General features: G+C 37.3%; 1 protein-coding gene across 1 annotated transcript; it reads left to right on the top strand.

Annotated features, from left to right (window-relative positions):
* The first annotated feature begins 5,866 nt into the window (after positions 1-5,866).
* Positions 5,867-17,066, top strand: LOC113282257 (mediator of RNA polymerase II transcription subunit 23-like). Its single transcript, XM_026531245.1, has 21 exons — positions 5,867-6,088; positions 6,179-6,222; positions 6,400-6,499; positions 6,920-7,897; positions 9,088-9,322; positions 9,497-9,714; positions 10,000-10,213; positions 10,881-11,161; positions 11,316-11,399; positions 12,013-12,107; positions 12,322-12,484; positions 12,563-12,808; positions 12,929-13,099; positions 13,219-13,332; positions 13,411-13,536; positions 13,748-13,896; positions 14,119-14,359; positions 14,442-15,213; positions 15,954-16,135; positions 16,416-16,519; positions 16,617-17,066. The coding sequence occupies exons 1-21, from the start codon at positions 5,981-5,983 to the stop codon at positions 16,825-16,827; spliced, it is 4,836 nt and encodes a 1,611-aa protein (XP_026387030.1). The 5' UTR covers positions 5,867-5,980; the 3' UTR covers positions 16,828-17,066.
* Positions 17,067-19,275: the final 2,209 nt, after the last annotated feature.

The following is a 19,275-nucleotide window of genomic DNA, read 5'->3' as shown; positions in this document are numbered from 1 at the left end:
TGAATAGCCTGAGTCGAGGATCACTCTTTCTTAAGACAATATTTGCACTCTCCTAAAAGATTGTCCGCAAAGAGTTACAACAAATTTGCCTCCCAAGATAAAACATGCTCAGTTCTTCAACTGTGTTGGATATAAATTGCAGAGTAATATATCCAACCACAAACACAAACTTTCTAATACAAAAAGGATGTCAGCGTTTTTCATGGATTGTACATGGCCTGGATTGGATGTACTTATAGTAATTGAAAGGTTGCAACCAAACAGTTGCGTCTCTTTGAAGAGATTAGCTAACTGCCTATACGTTTCAAACTCTCTAACCAACTGTCATAATCCAAGTTTGAGTCTATTTGGAAAATATATGACTCTTTATACCTGTAGTTATCCAAAAGTCATAACTTCTGAAAGTTATCTTTTTCAAATTTGAAAAATTCCAACAATCCACCCCAATTTTTGAAATTTGGGTTCGCTTAAACTTCCATCTCTGTACGTTTTGAAGGTCATGCATACATAAAGGTGTCTATAGACTTGAACCTTTACTTAGTCTATATACATCAAAACTTGTCAAGGTGATTAGTGAATATAATCTTGAACTAACAACCTTATGATCACAAATCAGATGTAATAGACACATAAACCTTCGTCATCATGTGTTCGCATTTACCGACACATTTTATAGCCTTGTGCCCTTACTTGGGTTTTCATTAGAACTTAAGAGACAAGCCTTGAGCCTCGCTGGAAGAGGCTATACTTCCTGCACTAATATAGGTGAATTTTCCAGCGTAATTGTATGACTTACGCTTTCTCACAAGTTCATTAAAAGAATTCATTTTTATCCTCCTTATTTCCCATACAAGCACGCACTACCTGGTATGGTTTAGAGAATACTTCTCTATATAATTAGTGCATCTGGTGGTTACTACTACAAATGGTTTTTCCCATTGAACCAATATACTAGAGTTTGTCCAGTCATTGGTTGGGTTACCATCATAGGCTACCTATATCTTTAAAGTCTTTAAACCCATCTCCCTGGAAGACTTCCAGATGACATACCATACAAGGCCTTTCGTAAAGGGATCAGCCAAATTATCCTTTGACTTAATGTAATTTATAGATGCTACTCCATATTTGAGTAGTTCTCTAACATAGCTATGTCTGTTTTTCCGTTATAAACTTTGTTATAAGCTCGTGATAGTGTAGCTTCACTGTCACACCGTAATGATATTGCAGGCATTGGATTAGGACATATAAGACAATAAATTCCTAAGTCATTCTGCTTCCTTGCAGGCTGTCGCTAGAGCTATAAACTCTGTTTCCATTGTTGAGTGTGAATTACATGTCTGTTTTTCGAAGCCCATGATACCGCAGCCCTGACAAGGGTAAAAACCCATCCATAGGTGGACTTAGCTTCATTGTAACTTGTTATCCAATTCGCATATGTATAACCTTCTAAACAGAAGGAAATCCTGAATAACATAAACCATAATCCATTGTTCCCTTTAAGTATTTAAAAATTCTACAAACTGCATTCCGGTGAGTATGTCCTGGATTGTTTGTGAATCTACTCACTACTCCAACAGCAAATGCAATATCGGGGCGAGTACAATGCATCGCATACATGAGGCTGCCAATAACACTCGCATACTCTAACTGCGACACAGAACGTCCTTCGTTCTTTATTAACTTGACACTGGGATCAAATGGAGTATATGTTGTTTTACAGTGCTCATGGTTGAATTTTCTTAGGATCTTGTCAATATAATGAAACTGTGTCAAAGCAATACCATTTGATGATCTTACTATTGTGATACCAAGTATCACATTATATTCCCCCATGTCTTTCATATCAAAACAAGAAGACAATAATTTCTTAGTCTCTTCTGCTATTTGCAAATCAGTAGCAAATATCAACATGTCGTCGACATAAAGACAAATTATCATTCCTTTTCCTTGAGCAAATTTATAATACACACATTTGTCAGCTTCATTAATTTTGAAACCATTACTTATAACCTTTTGCTCAAACTTTTCATGCCACTGTTTAGGGGCTTGCTTCAAGCCGTATAGTGACTTCACAAGTTTACATACCTTGTTCTCTTGGCCTTTAATAATAAAGCCCTCTGGTTGCTCCATATAGATTTCTTCATCCAACTCTCCATTTAAAAAGGCTGTTTTAACATCCATTTGGTGAACAACCAAGTTGTAACTGGATGCCAAACTAATTAGAACACGAATGGTGCTAATTCTAGCCACAGGAGCATAAGTGTCGAAATAATCAACTTCTTCCTTTTGTCGATATCCCTTCGCCACTAACCTGGCCTTATATTTATCAACGGTTCCATCATCTTTGAGTTTCCTTTTGAAAATCCATTTACTCCCAATTGGTTTGCAACCTTGGGGTAAATCAACAAGCACCCAGGTCCCGTAGCCTAAGATGGAGTCTTTTTCGTCATTAATGGCTTCCTTCCAAAAAGATGAATCGCGAGAAGCCATAGCCTCGCTATAAGTCAATGGATCATTATCAATGGTGCAAATCATTTGAGTAATGATATTATCTTTATTTCCTTCCACTAAATATAAGTGAAAGTCTGAACCATACTTAGAGTACTTCTCATTTCTAGCTCTTTTGCTTCTTTTTGGTTGGAAACTATCGACCTTATTTGGTGTACCAGAAACACCATTATCCTGACCAGCACTATGAATTGGATTTTCAATGTCATGGTCAGCACTTACAGTTGGATTTTCTATAGATTCCACACGTTTTCTTTTCGAAGAAAATGTACTTTCATAAAATTCAGCGTCTCTAGATTCGATAATAGTATTATACGATACCGAATCATCGTAGCTCATATTTAAGAATCTATATGCCTTATTGTTTTGAGCATAGCCAATGAATACACATTCCAGCGCTTTAACGCCTAATTTTGGTCTCTTTGGATTAGTCAACCTTACCAAAGCTCTGCACCCCCATACTTTGAAATACTTTAGATTTGGTTTTCTATTTTTCAGAAACTCATAGGGAGACACAAGAGTTTGACGATGGGGAATTCTATTTAATATATAACAAGCTTTTATCAAAGCTTCACCCCATATATTCAAGCGTAATCCAGAATTCAACAACATACAATTAACCATTTCCGTTAATGTTATGTTTTTTCTTTCTTCTATGCCATTTTGTTGTGGGGTATATGGAGCAGTCGTTTGGTGAATAATTCCTTGGATTTCGAGATACTCAGAATCCATATATTTACCCCCTCGATCAGACCGTAAGACTTTAATCTTACGACACCATTGATTTTCCACCTCCGCCTTATAAATCTTAAATTTATCGAAGGCTTCATCTTTGGTTCTTAAGAGATACACATGACAGTAACGTGATGCATCATCAATAAATGTGATAAAATATCGTTTACCACCCCTAGTTAAAACACCATTTAACTCACATATGTCTGAATGAACTAAATTCAAAATTTCTAAGTTCTTTTCTGGTACTGATGGAAAAGGTTTTCTAGTAATTTTAGATTTCACACAAATATCACATTTATCATTAGAGATTTTAATGCCATCAGGGATTAATCCTAATTTAGTCATTCTTCTCATACGTTTGTCATTAATATGCCCTAGTCTAGCATGCCAAGTATCAAATGACTCAGAAAAATAAGCAGAAGAATTTATTTCATTACTCAAGTTCAACTTGTACATTCCATTGGTTACATAACCTTTGCCAACATAAAACCCTTAGATAATATGACTTTGTCCGATTCAAACAAGATTTTGAAACCATGTTTGTTAAGGACACTTACAAACATGAGATTTTTTCTAATTTCAGGAACATGGAGAACTTCATTCATCACGAGTTGCTTTCCGGAAGTAAGGTTGAGAACCACCTTTCCCTTCCCAACAATTTTGGCAGTAGCCTCATTACCCATATAAAGGTCCTGTCCAGCAATCTCAACATAGTCCTGAAATAGATTCCGGTATCTTGCAACATGTTTTGTTGCCCCCGAATCCAACAACCATTCAGTGTCATTATCCATTAAGAACACTTCTGAAACTACAACATCAATCTTAATGGGTTCTGATACATGATTGGCTTGGTCCGAACTCTTTTTTTTTTCACCAATCGACATTCCTTCTTAAGGTGTCCTGTCTTGCCACAATGCCAGCAAGAACCTTTCGGTTTGTCTCTTTTGTTCCTTTTGTTTGGTGTATCATTACTGTTTTCATCATGTTTTCGTTTATGAGATTTCTTTTGGGATTTCTCTTCTACAACATGAGTATTCCGATCAACTTCCGATAATTCCAGTTTTTCAAGATTTCTGGAATTTTCCTCTATTTGCAGACGCTTGAGAAGTTCTTGTAAAGACATCTCTTCTTTGATTAACTTGAGTTCTTTTCGGCATTCCTTCCATGATGATGGAAGTTTTGCAATTATAATAGAAACTTGAAAAGACTCTTCAAGCTTAATCACATCAGAAATAATGTATTGCATAATGATTTGTAATCATGAACTTGAGATAATACAGACTTCCCATTTATTATTTTAAAATCATAAAGTTTACTTACTAGAAATTTTTTGTTGCCAGCATCTTCTACCTTATACTTGTGGTTCAAAGCATCCCATAATTCCTTTGCTGCGCTAGTCATTGCTTCATAAACATCATATAAGATGTCTGACAGATAGTTAAGAATATGCCCACGACACATGAAATCGTCTAGTTCCTATTTCTTGCGTCGAACATCATCATCCGCGACTTCCTTTTCTGTTTCAGAAACTGTACTGTCTTCTACTTCTGTAGTTACACTTTGTTTCTCTGCAACTACATCTTTCTTTTTCTTTTCTGGTGCCGCATCAGTTAGTACATAGCCCACTTGCAGAAAGGTAAGATAGAAGAACATCTTTCCCTTCCAGCGTTTGAAGTTAGAGCCATCGAATTTGTCAAAGCAAGCAATATCGCTGGTTGTCGGTGCTTTGCTTGAAAACTGAGCCATGAATATTGTCTTAAGATTGTTAGTGATTAACCTGTAGATAGAGAGGAACTTATCTAGAAGGAAAGAATAGTGAATAGCCTGAGTCGAGGATCGCTCTTTCCTTAAGACAATATTTACACTCTCCTAAAAGATTTTCTGCAAAGAGTTACAACAAATTTGCCTCCCAAGATAAAACAGGCTCAGTTCTTCAACTGTGTTGGATATAAATTGCAGAGTAATATGTCCAACCACAAACACAGACTTGCTAATACAAAAAGGATGTCAGCGTTTTTCATGGATTGCACATGGCATGGATTGGATGTACTTATAGTGATTGAAAGGTTGCAACCAAACAATTGCGTTTCTTTGAAGAGATTAGCTAAGTGCCTATACATTTCAAACTCTCTAACCAACTGTCCTAATCCAAGTTTGAGTCTATTTGGAAAAGATACGACTCTTCATACCTGTAGTTATCCAAAAGTCATAACTTCTGAAAGTTATCTTTTTCAGATTTGAAAAATTCCAACACAGCCCGCAGTCAAGATCGTTGCAACACATTCCCTAAAAGAGTTCATCGTTTCTTCTCTGCGTCGCAACCACCACTTCATCACTATCACTTCTAGAATGACGAATGGGTATTTAAGACCAAAACATGACTATTTTTTTCAAAATAATTAACGTGGATGGAAAAAGGGTGATGATTTTATGAAACCAATTACGGGACAGAGACCATTGTGAAAAACGCCCTTTTTGTTTTCTTGTTTCGGCCTCACATATACAACCGGCAATATATGAGCATAACATCTCAGCGGAACGGCAAGACGGCGATAAATCGATGCACGTGACAAGACTTTAGTTGAGAGAGAGAGAAATTCTTTTGTTTTGATTCGGAGTCTTCTTTTTGGGGGTTTTGGAGTGATTTTTTTCTTTCTTCTTCACAGAGCTGTGGAACTCTACACTCAGTAGCGTGGTGGAATGCTAAAGTAAAGTCAGTGTTCTCTGCAAATAATCAATGGATCAAATTCAAAGAGGAGTAGGCGGAGGAGCTCCTCCTTCCAGAGCTCACCAGTTTCACCCTTCTCGAAATCCTATCGTTGATCTCTTCAACCTCTACCTCGGTGTATATTTCCTAGTCCCCCTCTCTCCCTATATATATTATTCGTTTAATTTGATCTCCTAATTGATATTTTTTTTTGTTTTAATTGAGCAGAGGAATTTGCGGCAAAAGACTGAAGATGTAATCAGAGAATCTCCGTAAGTTCTTTTTCTTTCAGTAGACTTGATTTGCATTGTTGGGGGTCAATTTTATCTAGGGTTTATGATTAAGTTGAAAATTGAAATTGGCTTGATCGTATAACACATATTACTGTTGATTAGTTGGTATCTTTTGATGTTCTGATTACTTGTTGTAAATAAAAATGATTTTTTCAGAAACAAGTCTCAAAAGAGGATAACTGCTTTTAACCGTGACCTTCCTCCTCGGAACGAACAGTTTGTTTCTGATTTTGAACAACTTCAGGCCCAGTTTCCGGTAAGTGTCTAACCGAAATTTTTTCATTTAAAGATTTGCATTTTGTAATGGTTGAGTTATTGATAGTAACAACATTGGGAGAGATAGTAAATAGTCGGAGTTGGAGAGACGTGTTTAATAATGGACTCATATAGTCATCTATTTGCATTTGTGACTTATTGACAAAAACTGCTAGAGGAATGTTGACCCAAATCTGAAACCAAAAATATGATTCTGTACGTGTTTATTATGGGAGATACTGGGGTAAAGGTTTTGTATCTCGGCGAATACCCTTGCCCCGAGCACAAGCTCTGCCTCCAATGTTTTGTTTGTAGCTGAGTCTTTGTTCTAGTTCGGTATATATGCAATATGTATGCTATCTCGGATGGATCTTTGACAAAAGAGAAAAGAAAACGTGACTTTGTTTTTATCATTTTGCAGGACCAGGAGCAATTGCGTGCAGTTACAGAATCTGTCCTTATTACTTTGGTTGTGCAATGTAGTAGTCACACACCGCGGGCAGAGTTTCTTCTGTTCGCGTTGCGTAGCTTGTGTACCATGGGTTATGTAAATTGGGACACATTCTTGCCTTCTCTCCTTTCTTCAGTTTCCTCAGCAGAGACATCCATTGGACAAACAAGTCATCAAGCAGCATCAAGTAGCCTTGCGTCTTCAGGTTTGACACATATTGGAATGATGCAATCATCAAGTGCAGTTCCTAACTCCACTTTTCATTCCACAAATCCTGCGTCTCCTTTAACCTCAATGCATGGCATTGGATCTCCTGCTCAGTCAGCGTCAGAACCATCTACAACTATGTCACCCATCAAGTCTTCAACTTTTGCCTCCAATGGGCAGAAAATTGTTTCTAGGACAAATCCTTCACTAAGAGATTCTGCTGTTAGCTGTTTACGTCAGTTGTCATGTAAGATCATTTTGGCTGGCCTTGAATCCAATTTGAAGCCAGTTACACATGCTGATATTTTCACCCAAATGCTGAATTGGTTAGTTAATTGGGACCAAAGAACCCAGGTTAATGAAACTGATGGACTAAAAGCTTGGAAACCAGATAGGTCTCTGAATGACTGGCTGCACAGTTGCTTAGATGTAATTTGGCTGTTGGTTGACGCAGATAAATGTAGGGTTCCGTTCTATGAATTGCTTCGCAGTGGCCTGCAGTTTATGGAAAATGTACCTGATGATGAAGCCTTGTTTACTCTGATTTTGGAGATCCATAGGAGACGAGATATGGTGGCCATGCACATGCAAATGTTGGATCAGCACCTTCACTGCCCAACATTTGGTACTCATCGATTAATGACTCAAGCTTATCCAAGTGTATCAGGTGAATCAGCAGCTAGCTTGCGTTATTCTCCCATCACATATCCGAGTGTACTAGGAGAGCCTTTGCATGGAGAGGTAAGAGCAATCTTTAATCTTTTGTGTAGCATGAACCTTAAAAGTCAAAAGATACTAGAACAAGAATGGTAGAGAGTTTTGATTTGACGGGCATGTGCCACACCTTCACCCGTAGGTGTATGCGTTTGAGAATTTTTCTCATGAGCTTGAGGTTCATTCAGAGAAACTATGAAACAGCATTCACCTCGGGCACACTGGCAGGGTGTCCTGTATCTGTCAAGCGCACACTCAATACTAGAATAACCTCTTGCACATGATCCCTGAGTTCGAATCCTTAGAGGCTTATACTAAAATTTGCAAAAACTAATTGGTCAGGCATATATAGGAACGGTTCATGTCAGGGAAGATACGCCTCTGTGATCTTCTCACCGAATCCTAGAACCTTAAAGTTTGTAGGGGTCAGCCTTATCACTTGGATTTTGGTGATAGTCTAATTCTAGCTGGTTTGGAGTCGAATAATATATTTATGTACACATGGATGAAATCATGGAAGAGTAAAAATCAGCTGTGTTAGGTTGATTATTAATTTTTCTGGGCGAAGGATTTCTTTACTTCATGTAACGTTGTTATGTTAGTCAGTTTGTTTTGTTAATTTGACATCAAGTAGCTGTAAGTTTTGTATATCATTTATTCATTTTACAGTTGTCAAGAGTCTATCTCTTACTACTTCAGGCTCACACTCTTCATATAGAAAGAAACCCTCGGTCAAAGGCATGTAGGACTTACTGCAGGAAGTCATTGCTTCACATATACTACTTGAACTAGGGACCTTTCAAGTTGCTAGAAAGTTAACTTTTCTCGCGGTTAGAGTTGATGCACATTTTTATTCCCGTTTCTAAGTTGAGGTAGTGGGCATTTAGCTATGAGATGATTTATTTGTTTCTGCTTGTATCAGAAAATCTAGCCTATGTCAACTTGTTTGGGACTAAAGTCTTGGTTGTCGTTGTATCAGAAAATCATGTTGGTCAGCTAACCAATTTTGCTTTCAACTTTGACAATAGCTATTGATGAGAAGTTATAAGCTTACATTTATTTTTCTGTAACTTGTCTTACTTTTATCATTAAGCTCTAGTAGGAGCATAAATAATCCAGGTAATTTTTGTTCAACTTTGGGGTTCACTTCATAACATATGGCTATAGTTGTTTTCTGTCTTACAGGCAACTCCCTGTTTTCTTTTATATTGGTGTAGGATCTAGCAACCTCCATCCAAAAAGGAAATATGGACTGGGAAAGAGCTCTTCGTTGTGTAAGACATGCTCTTCGAACATCCCCATCACCTGACTGGTGGAGACGTGTGCTACTTATGGCTCCCTGTTATAAATCTAATGCTCAAGGATCAACTCCTGGTGCTGTTTTCTCTAGTGAGATGATTAGCGAGGCAACCATCGAGAGAACAGTTGAACTGTTGAAGATGACAAATTCAGGTAATGGTTTCTCTTTCTTAATCTTTGAGCCTTCTCTGAGCTATATGCTTGAACTGAATTTGTACTTCAACAAGCATCCCTTTGTTGGGCTTTCTGACTGTTTATTTATTTAAAAGTCCTCGAGAGTACTGCAGGTGATCTTATGTTGTTTCTAAATGAACTAATTCTTTGCAGATACACATTTCTGGCAAGAGTGGCTTATATTTTCGGATATATTTTTCTTTCTCATGAAGAGTGGTTGTATTGATTTTCTCGATTTTGTGGACAAGCTTGCTTCTCGAGTTCTGAAGGGTGATCATCAGATTCTTCAGAGCAATCATGTGACGTGGCTGCTGGCACAAATTATTCGAATTGAGATTGTGACAAACGCCCTAAACTCAGACCCCAGAAAGGTTTCTTTCGATCTTTTCTTAAGTGTTGTAATGAGGCTTTTGCAGTCTTGTTTTTGTTTATTGCTTGCACAGCTGCCCCCCTTCTTGCCTCTGCAATATTTTCTTTAGCCATTTGGTATGGGGGATAATCTAACCATATCATCGTTGACATGCCAATAGAACATTAAGTCATTTGTATTCTGACTTTCTGAGATAAGAAAAGTTATACATTTCGTGGTATGCGGCTACTTGCAGATTGGTCTTATTGAATTTACTGCAACAATATACTGCATTATTTTATGTTAGGTGGAGAGTACCAGAAAGATTCTATCTTTTCATAAAGAGGATAGAAACTCAGATCCGAATAACGTTACCCCTCAAAGCATCCTGTTTGATTTTATAAGCAGTAGTCAGACTTTACGTATTTGGTCTTTCAACACTTCAATTAGAGAGTATTTGAATCACGAGCAGCTTCAAAAGGGCAAGCAGATAGATGAGTGGTGGAAGCAAGTAACAAAAGGTACATTCCCATTATCCTAGCCACAGTAGTTTGTTGGATTGAAGTATATGATGGGAATTAACAATGCAATCAGAAACTTTTCCTAAAGTGTTATTGCTTTTTTTTTCTTTCGACTTTTGTCCTGCTTTTAGTTTGTTTGCTTTGATTTCATTGTTCATGCATATTGTCTTCGCTAGTTGTTGGTAGTGCCTGAGTGTTCCAATGTGATGAGGGAACTAGAAAAAATACTATTGAAATTTTACATTGTACTGATTATTCCTGGTTGTTAAAAAGGTCTGGAAACTGTTTATGTGCTTGATTTCAAAGTTGTTATAGGAACGATTAAAATAACAAGCAAAGAAAACTTTAAGCACAGTTAATTTTTTTTCGTTTGTGAAGTGTGCTCCATGATTTATCAATTATATGGTCACTAAGCTGCTGTTTGAATGAGTAGAACACCTATTCTTGTTGTACATTTTCTGATACTTTACTAAGTAAAACCGGTCTCTTGTGGTTAATCAGTTTCTGGTAGTCTTTCTTGAAGCATGCATTGACCTTCTAATGTACCTTAAAGCCAATTTTCAATTTGATATACAGGCCCGATTTCAGAATGTTTCCATTATTGGTCTCTTATCCTGAGTATAACAGGTACTTTTAGCAAACATAATAACCAAAAATTTAATTGCAGGAGAGCGTATGCTTGACTATATGAATTTGGATGATAGATCAATTGGAATGTTTTGGGTTCTGTCATATACAATGGCGCAGCCTGCTTGTGAAGCAGTTATGAATTGGTTGACCTCATCTGGAGTAACAGAATTGTTACCAGGATCAAATGTGCAGTCTAATGAGAGGGTAATGGTGATGCGAGAAGTTTGCCCCATGCCAATGTCACTATTATCTGGTCTTTCCATCAACTTATGTCTTAAACTCGGCTATCAGCTCGAAGAATCTATGTTTTTTAATCAGGTAAATGTGAATATAGATTTATTTTTACCATACCTTCTCCCCATATTTTCATAACCAAATTACCAATATATCTGCGAATCCTAGAGCTAGTTTTACTTACTTGAGTAGTTTTTTTGGGTAATGGTTTTCAGCTGATCCCTTATTTTCAACGCAGGTTATTCCGAGCATTTCAATGGTTGAAACGTACGTCAGATTGCTTCTAGTTGCGCCTAATTCATTATTTAGAGTGCATTTTACGGTAATCGATATTTGCTTTTTGAGTTATTTTTTTTCTAAGCTGCTTATTGCTTGTATGCTTATTGTAGTTTCCATCCACTTCCGAATTTACCATGATTCACATATACTGTTATAATTATGTAATTCTCGCTACAATTATTTTCAAATATATCCGAGGATGACACTGTGATTATATTTTGGGAGCTGTATGCACAAATATGATGAGAGGAAGATGTATGATCAAGTGCAGGCAATCGGCATTATAAGCAGTTAACCAAAGTATATAAGACACCTGTCCCTCTTATCAAAAAAAGAAAAAGAAAAACACCTGCCTCAGTTTCTTCACTACCAGCAGAGAATATTCTTATCTTTTCTCAATTGCATATTTTTTCGGACTTCTTTTAATCTGACATTCTTTGTTTTCATGAATCTCATTGGATATATGAATATCCGTTAATGAATACTGAACAATTCATTGACATCTTTTTTTCAATTACCAAACTGATGATACTGCTGAAACTGAACCTTTCTTTTTTGTGTTAATATTACCAGTATGTACGTGTTATAGTGATATTGTTTGGTAGTTCCTCTTGCATGTAATGCACTTCTGTAATATTTTCTGTTTATGTCTGCAGAATTTGGCGACGAGGAATCCAGCTATACTAAACAAGCCTGGCGTATCCCTACTTCTGCTGGAAATACTAAACTACCGTTTCCTTCCACTTTATAGGTGATCTCTCCTGGACAACCTTGTATATAAGTGAAAAATGATTCTGTACATTATATATGTGACATACAGGCAAGCTGTTTTATTTTATATAACAAATGTCGAATATCAGATTCCATTTCTAAAGTTCAGTGTAGAATCTTAATAGCTCCACACATGATGTTTAAAGAAATTATTGTTTGCTTATAGTATAATTATGAGGATTCTCTGTTTGCAGGTATCATGGGAAGTCCAAGGCATTAATGTATGAAGTTGCAAAAATAATTGCGATGCTAAGGGGAAGACGAGCAGAGCATCGCGTATTCAGATTGGCTGAAAACCTATGCATGAACCTCATCTTGTCACTACGAGATGTGTTTTTGGTGAAAAAAGATTTGAAGGTGAATTTTTTTCAAGTTCTTAATTTTTCGAATGCTAGTTTGTTTTAATTAGCTAAATACACTTTACCATTTTTGCAGGGTCCAACCGAATTCACAGAAACATTGAATAGGATGACGATAATCAGTCTTGCTATTACTATCAAGATCCGTGGTATTGCCGAAGTTGAGCAAATGGTTTACCTTCAACCGCTTTTGGAGCAAGTAATGGCAACTAGTCAGCATACTTGGTCAGAGAAGACAATGCGCCATTTCCCTCCTGTTATTCGTGAAGCTTTATTGGGACGGATGGACAAAAGAGGGCACGCCATTCAAGCTTGGCAACAGGTTTGTAGACAATACGCTTTGAGGTCATCACATCTTTTAATTCCTGGCCATATTTTTCTGTCTCACTGTTTTCTTTTAAGACACATCACTTAGTTATATAGTTTTCTTTTCTTGTGGCAGGCAGAAACAACTGTTATTAACCAATGCACACAGCTTCTGTCCCCCTCTGCTGATCCATCTTATGTTCTGACTTACATTAACCATAGTTTTCCTCAACATCGACAATATCTATGTGCTGGTGCTTGGATTCTTATGCATGGCCACCCTGAAAGCATTAATAGTGCAAACCTCGTGAGAATCTCTCTCTCTCTCTCTCTCTCTCTCTCTCTCTCTCTGTCTCTCTCTGTCTCTCTCTCATGGATTCATTTGGTCCCTTTGCATCCAATCGTTTTTCGGAGTTTTTGTTGCAGGGACGTGTCTTGAGAGAATTTACGCCCGAAGAAGTGACATCTAATATTTACACTATGATTGATGTACTTCTTCATCATATTCATATGGAAATGCAACATGGGCATCTCCAACAGGTACTTTCTCTCTCTCTTCTCCTTTAAAATTTTTGGTCACTTCCAAATCTAATTTCTCTTTGTTTCTTGTTTATACAGGACCTTCTAGCAAAAGCTAGTGCCAACCTTACGTTTTTTATATGGACACATGAGCTACTTCCATTAGATATCTTGCTGCTAGCACTTATTGACCGTGATGATGACCCTAATGCTCTGCGGATAGTGGTATGTTTTTGTAGTGATCAGACCTCTGTTATCTTCCTTTAAGTGCTTGATATTCCATTACTGCAAACCATAACCTATCACAACTTTCATGGCAATTTAACAAACTTCTTTACTGTAGACTAAGAACACCAAAGTCCATGAGTGGTTGGGTACTTGAATTGGAAGGAATTCTTAAAGATAATTATGCAGATTCTTTGTGTCCATTTCGCAGATGGCTCTGATTGATAAGCAAGAGCTTCAACAAAGAATCAAATTATTTTGTATGAACCGTGGCCCCCCTGAGCATTGGCTTCACTCAGGAATTTTCAAGCGTGTCGAGTTGCAGAAAGCTCTTGGGAATCATCTCTCTTGGAAGGAGCGGTAATTTTCTGCAGACCAACATGCTAATTATGCTTTCTTTTCATGTAAACTTGTACTTTCATTCCCTTTCTCCACTTCTCGTCCTTACTTGTCCTTTCTCCACTTCTCGTCCTCACTTGTTAGTTGTCACCTTCATTTCTGTTCATTCTGAGTTGAAAAGTTATGACATGTATTCCCACAAATGAGAATTCCACTAACTTTTAGTCGCTCTGGTCTTCACAGGTACCCACCCTTCTTTGATGATATTGCAGCTCGCTTGCTTCCAGTCATTCCTTTAATTGTTTACAGGTTTATTGAGAATGATGCTCATGATGTGGCCGAGAGGTTCCTTGCTGCTTATTCTGCCTTGCTCGCCTACCACCCTTTGAGGTTCACATTTGTCAGAGATATTCTTGCCTATTTCTTTGGTCATCTTCCAAGCAAGTTGATTGTGAGAATTCTAAATGTACTCGATCTTTCCAAGGTACTGATGCTTTATATTTCTGGCTTATTGCATCTACTTATTTTTCAGCTGCGCTCTTTGCTGAATTTTGGGTTTTTCTTAGATCCCATTCTCCGAATCATTCCCTCGTCACATTAGTTCATCAAATCCTGCAACATGCCCACCACCAGACTATTTTGCAACTCTCCTGTTGGGAATAGTAAACAATGTTATTCCCCCTCTAAATAACAAATCCAAATCTGGAGCGATGGGAGACACTGTTACCAATTCTCGGACCGCATATAACAGAACCCAAGCACCATCGCATTCGGGCCCGATAAATGCTTCGGAGGTTCAGAAACCATTTTATCAAATTCAAGATCCTGGCACGCTTACCCAGCTTTATCTTGAAACAGCAGCCATTGAACTCCTCTCACTACCAGCATCGCCTTCTCAAATAGTAACTGCACTTGTTAATATAGTCGTGCATGTTCAACCCACACTAATTCAGTCCAGTAGCGGTCTTCAAGGAACATCAAGTGGTGTTAGTCAAGGATCTGTTCTACCAAACTCACCTACAGCTGGAAGCACAGACTCCATGAACACAAGCCGATCGAATCCTTCAACTACAGGAATCAACACCAGCAACTTTGTTTCAAAAAGTGGTTATACGAGCCAACAATTATCCTGTTTGATGATCCAAGCTTGTGGTCTTCTATTAGCTCAGTTACCTCCGGATTTTCATGTGCAACTTTATTTAGAGGCATCACGTATAATTAAAGAGTGTTGGTGGCTCACTGATGGGAAAAAGTCAGTTAAGGAGCTAGATTCTGCTGTTGGATATGCTTTGCTGGATCCAACGTGGGCCGCTCAAGATAACACATCAACAGCCATAGGTACTACTGTCACCTCCATTTTATTTCAGTATCTTGCATCTTCCTCCATCTTAGATTCAGGTGTTTATTTCAGTATCTTGCATTTCTTATCTGATGTTACTTAGATTCTGTAACTCTGTTTTTTCCCACCTGCACCACTTATGTTTTTGAGAAAATAGCCCAGCAACTTGCGAGCTTCTTTAGTTTGCTCTACTGATTTAAGACCACACCTGTTGTTTTCACACAATAATTTTGCGATTGTCAAAATACCCTCAAATATTAGTGGTGACAATTTTAAACCCAGAAATGAGACCAAGGTTGCTTCCCAAATACAATTCTTTTTTTTTTTTTTAACTTCAAATACAGTTTTTTCTCCAAGAGATGGACAGCAGTTGAAATTCAAATACACTATCCGACATTTGTTCGAGTAATTGCATAGAAGCAGGGTACATTTTGAGAGTTAATTGGCATATAGTATGATGCGTCCAGATGTTGCATGTAACTGTGTTTGTGCTAAAAAAATTTAAAATCATAAAACCAAATGGTAAATTACTGGGTTAACCTTTAAAACGAAGTGAATAGGGTTAGTCAATGTATTGTATATTGCTTTAATATGCAGCAGGCAAAAGGATACAGAGGAGTTGTCCAATTCTCACCGTTGTTATTGGCTTATGCTTATCGCCTTATTTTTCCTTCTTTATAGATTGTGTTTCCAATATACATTCTGACATTTAGCTTATAAATGTTTTATATTATAACAGGTAATATAGTTGCGCTCCTTCATTCTTTCTTTAGTAACCTTCCTCAGGAATGGCTTGAAGGGGCACATGCAGTTATTAAGCATCTTAGACCTGTCTCATCTGTTGCAATGTTGAGGATAGCATTCCGTATACTTGGTCCTTTGCTCCCTCGTCTTGCCTTTGCACGCTCACTATTCATGAAGGTACATAAGCTCACATCGAATCTTATGGTTTTCCTGTTATATTGAAACCCAGAACATTGGGTGCGAGCTAGACTCGAGACAGTATTATAACCGTAATCGTAAGAAAAACCAATTTTCCTCGCGGTATTATGCATTTCCTGAATGATTTTTTACAGCACCAGACTTCCAAAAAATTTAATGTATCGAATTTCATATTAAGGTTCCATAATAAATCAGTGCCGGTTTATCATTTTTCTGTTTATGAAGTAATATATTTAACGCTCTTTTACTATTATTTTAGTCTCTGGCTTTGCTATTCAACTTAATGGCGGATGTCTTCGGGAGAAACTCACAGCCTTCTACACCCACGGAAGCCTCAGACATAGCAGATCTTATCGATTTCTTGTAAGATTCTCGTTCCATTTTCTAATTCGATTTGCAGATCAACTTCTTCGGTTCATTTTTACTTTGGGAGCATTATCATTTGCTTTTTCTTTCTCAGACACCATGCGGTTCTATATGAAGGACAGGGAGGACCGGTGCAGAGTACTAGTAAACCTAAAATAGAGACCCTAGCTCTCTGTGGGAAGTTAATGGAACTTTTAAGACCCGACGTTCAACACCTTCTTTCTCACCTTCGAACTGATCCCATGTCTTCCGTTTATGCTGTTACTCATCCGAAGGTGGTGTCTCAGAATCCTCCTCAGTATTAAGTTTGTTTGGTGGTATATATCTTCTTTTTTTCCTGTCTTTTTTAGAATGGCAGCAGCATGTACTAACTCAACAATGTATTTATTGACGTATGATATATATGATACATTAGATGTAAGGGTGGTATGTCATTTTTGACGTATGTATCAACCCAAACAATCAACCAGTAAATCACTATTTGTCACTCGATCCTGAAATCTTGGGGTTTCTACAGTGATTCTGTTTAAGCAAGACTTGAAATGTTAGTAGAATTTTTATGTGTGCACTTATACTGCAAGGGAAGGCGCAACTCAAGTGGATTTATAACTTATAGCAAGCCGAGAGTTTTTTCTTTTTTTGTGGTAAGCCCAGAGTGAATAAGAGAACTTTGCCAAATGACTCGCTTCTAGAGAAAAGGGTCAAGTCAAAACTGAACACAGAGGAAGTTAATGATGCGAAACAGTAAAGTAAGCAAGTTTAGAGTGAATACCACATGAAAAGTAAGTAAGTTCATGACCAATCCATTGTAGTCCAGCCCGGTTAGGATACCTGGCTTTCACCCAGGCGACCCGGGTTCAAGTGGAAACATAAAAATAAAACACCCATCAAAAAGAAAAAAAAAAGAACACCACATGAAAACTAGTTTTTCTAACTAGTTTTCAAAATGTTTTATTAAGAATCATCATTTTTTTGTTAAAGCGAAAAAGAAAAATTTCGCTTATGACTTCAGAAAATTGTTTCTGCTTCTGCAGTAGTAGAAGCAGAAACAATATGCGGTGTGTGTCAACTGGAACTCGTTAAACAATTAGCATTTGGTAATAATGTATGAAGTGAATATAAAATGTACACTTTTTCTACAGAAAAAAAGAAAAAGAAAACCTCTAGTGGAACTGATAAATATAAGGTGGTGCGGGGCATTGTCTTTTTCGCAACGCAAAGCGCTGCCAAAAGTTTCTGACTTTTCAGGGGATTCATAATGGTTCAACTGGATTCATGATTCTTCTTCTATCCTTGCCAGTTGCCATCATCACCAGAAGAAGAGGAAGAAGAAAATGAGCTAACTGTGGGATGTGATGTTTATTTTCTGGACCCACTAATCATCATCCACGTGGTCATGACCGACCAATCGACGAATGCCCACACACAGAGAAAGTGTTCGGTAATTCCCCGCTGTGATTCCAATTAACGCACCAAGTCATGAGTGAGACAATGGGATATCTAAACCGCGTTTTTGTCACTCCTCTTGGTTGCCAAATGCGCGTACTTAGAGTAAGGCGTTCATATATTCTATATTTGGTTATATGCAATAGACAACGAGAGTCATTTGATGATTGATCCATTCATTTTGTCATTAATCATTATTAGTGTGTTTTGAGATATAACTTTAGATTTAGGAGTGGAGAAAACTGAAAGGGCCCAAAACGCACTAACAAACCAGTGGAAATTCACCTATGTGGCACAATGTGCGCCAATGGTTGAATGAAATTAGTCCCTGCAAACCGACCAGTCTTGGAGCATGCACACTCTGAATCTCCTGATGGAGCTATGGTCTTCTGCCACATTACCAACCTTAAACCTTAGCTTGATGGAGTGACGACTGAATTGACACACATACGCACAATCTTATCTCATTTTCATGCTTATAAATAAGCAATCGAGTTATAATTTCTTAATAAAAACCCCACACTTTTACTGAATATTCAATCAATAAATAAATTATATAGTCCATGTTTGCGATTCATCCTTCCACCACTAATGGGGCAGCAACAAAAAGAATGATGATATCCTTGTGCTGGGCCTTTTCTTTTCTACCTTCCCTTCTTCATGTAATGATTGTAAAGTCGGCAATACCCTTTTTAGTGGTTTGTAATCTTAGTTAAAAATAAAAGATAAAATGGTTTTTCTGTATATAATATGATACAAAAAGGGAGTAAGTCAGAAATAAATGGAAATATAATGTTTGTTGTTGTCTAGATGTCGTTTTTGGGTTAGTGGTGAATGGTTTTCGAAAGGTACAGATTTGATTCTTTCCATTACTGCAATTATTATCTTATATGCACTGTGGAGTGTGTTATAATTCTGCAGGTATTTAGATTTTGATTACATGTAGACATTATTAGTTTCGATTTAAGTTACACTTTCAGATTTCTATCACAAAAAATGGGAGAAAATAGAAAATCCAAACTTCTACGGTGAAAGTCGATTTCCTTGCCTCCAGCATTATGGAGGGAAAGGCTCACAAAAAATCACTAAATATATCAAAGTCAAAAATAACAACAGTATAAAGTGTTTGTATGCAGAGTAATTTTGTAAGAAAAAAAAAGAAAAAAAGAAAGAAAGTCATGCAATGCCAATTTTTGAAGAACTAGAGTCGACGTCCACGTCCGGTCTTGACAAAATGGAATTATCATGAAATTTGCACCATTTTTTTTTTTTGACATGACGGAGTTTATACAGTCAATCGAACAACC

Source organism: Papaver somniferum, chromosome 5 (genome assembly GCF_003573695.1).
Source record: "Papaver somniferum cultivar HN1 chromosome 5, ASM357369v1, whole genome shotgun sequence".
In the NCBI taxonomy this organism is placed as follows: Eukaryota; Viridiplantae; Streptophyta; class Magnoliopsida; order Ranunculales; family Papaveraceae; genus Papaver; species Papaver somniferum.
Note: the sequence above shows the minus strand (reverse complement) of the source record. Positions and strands in the feature narration are given on the sequence as shown.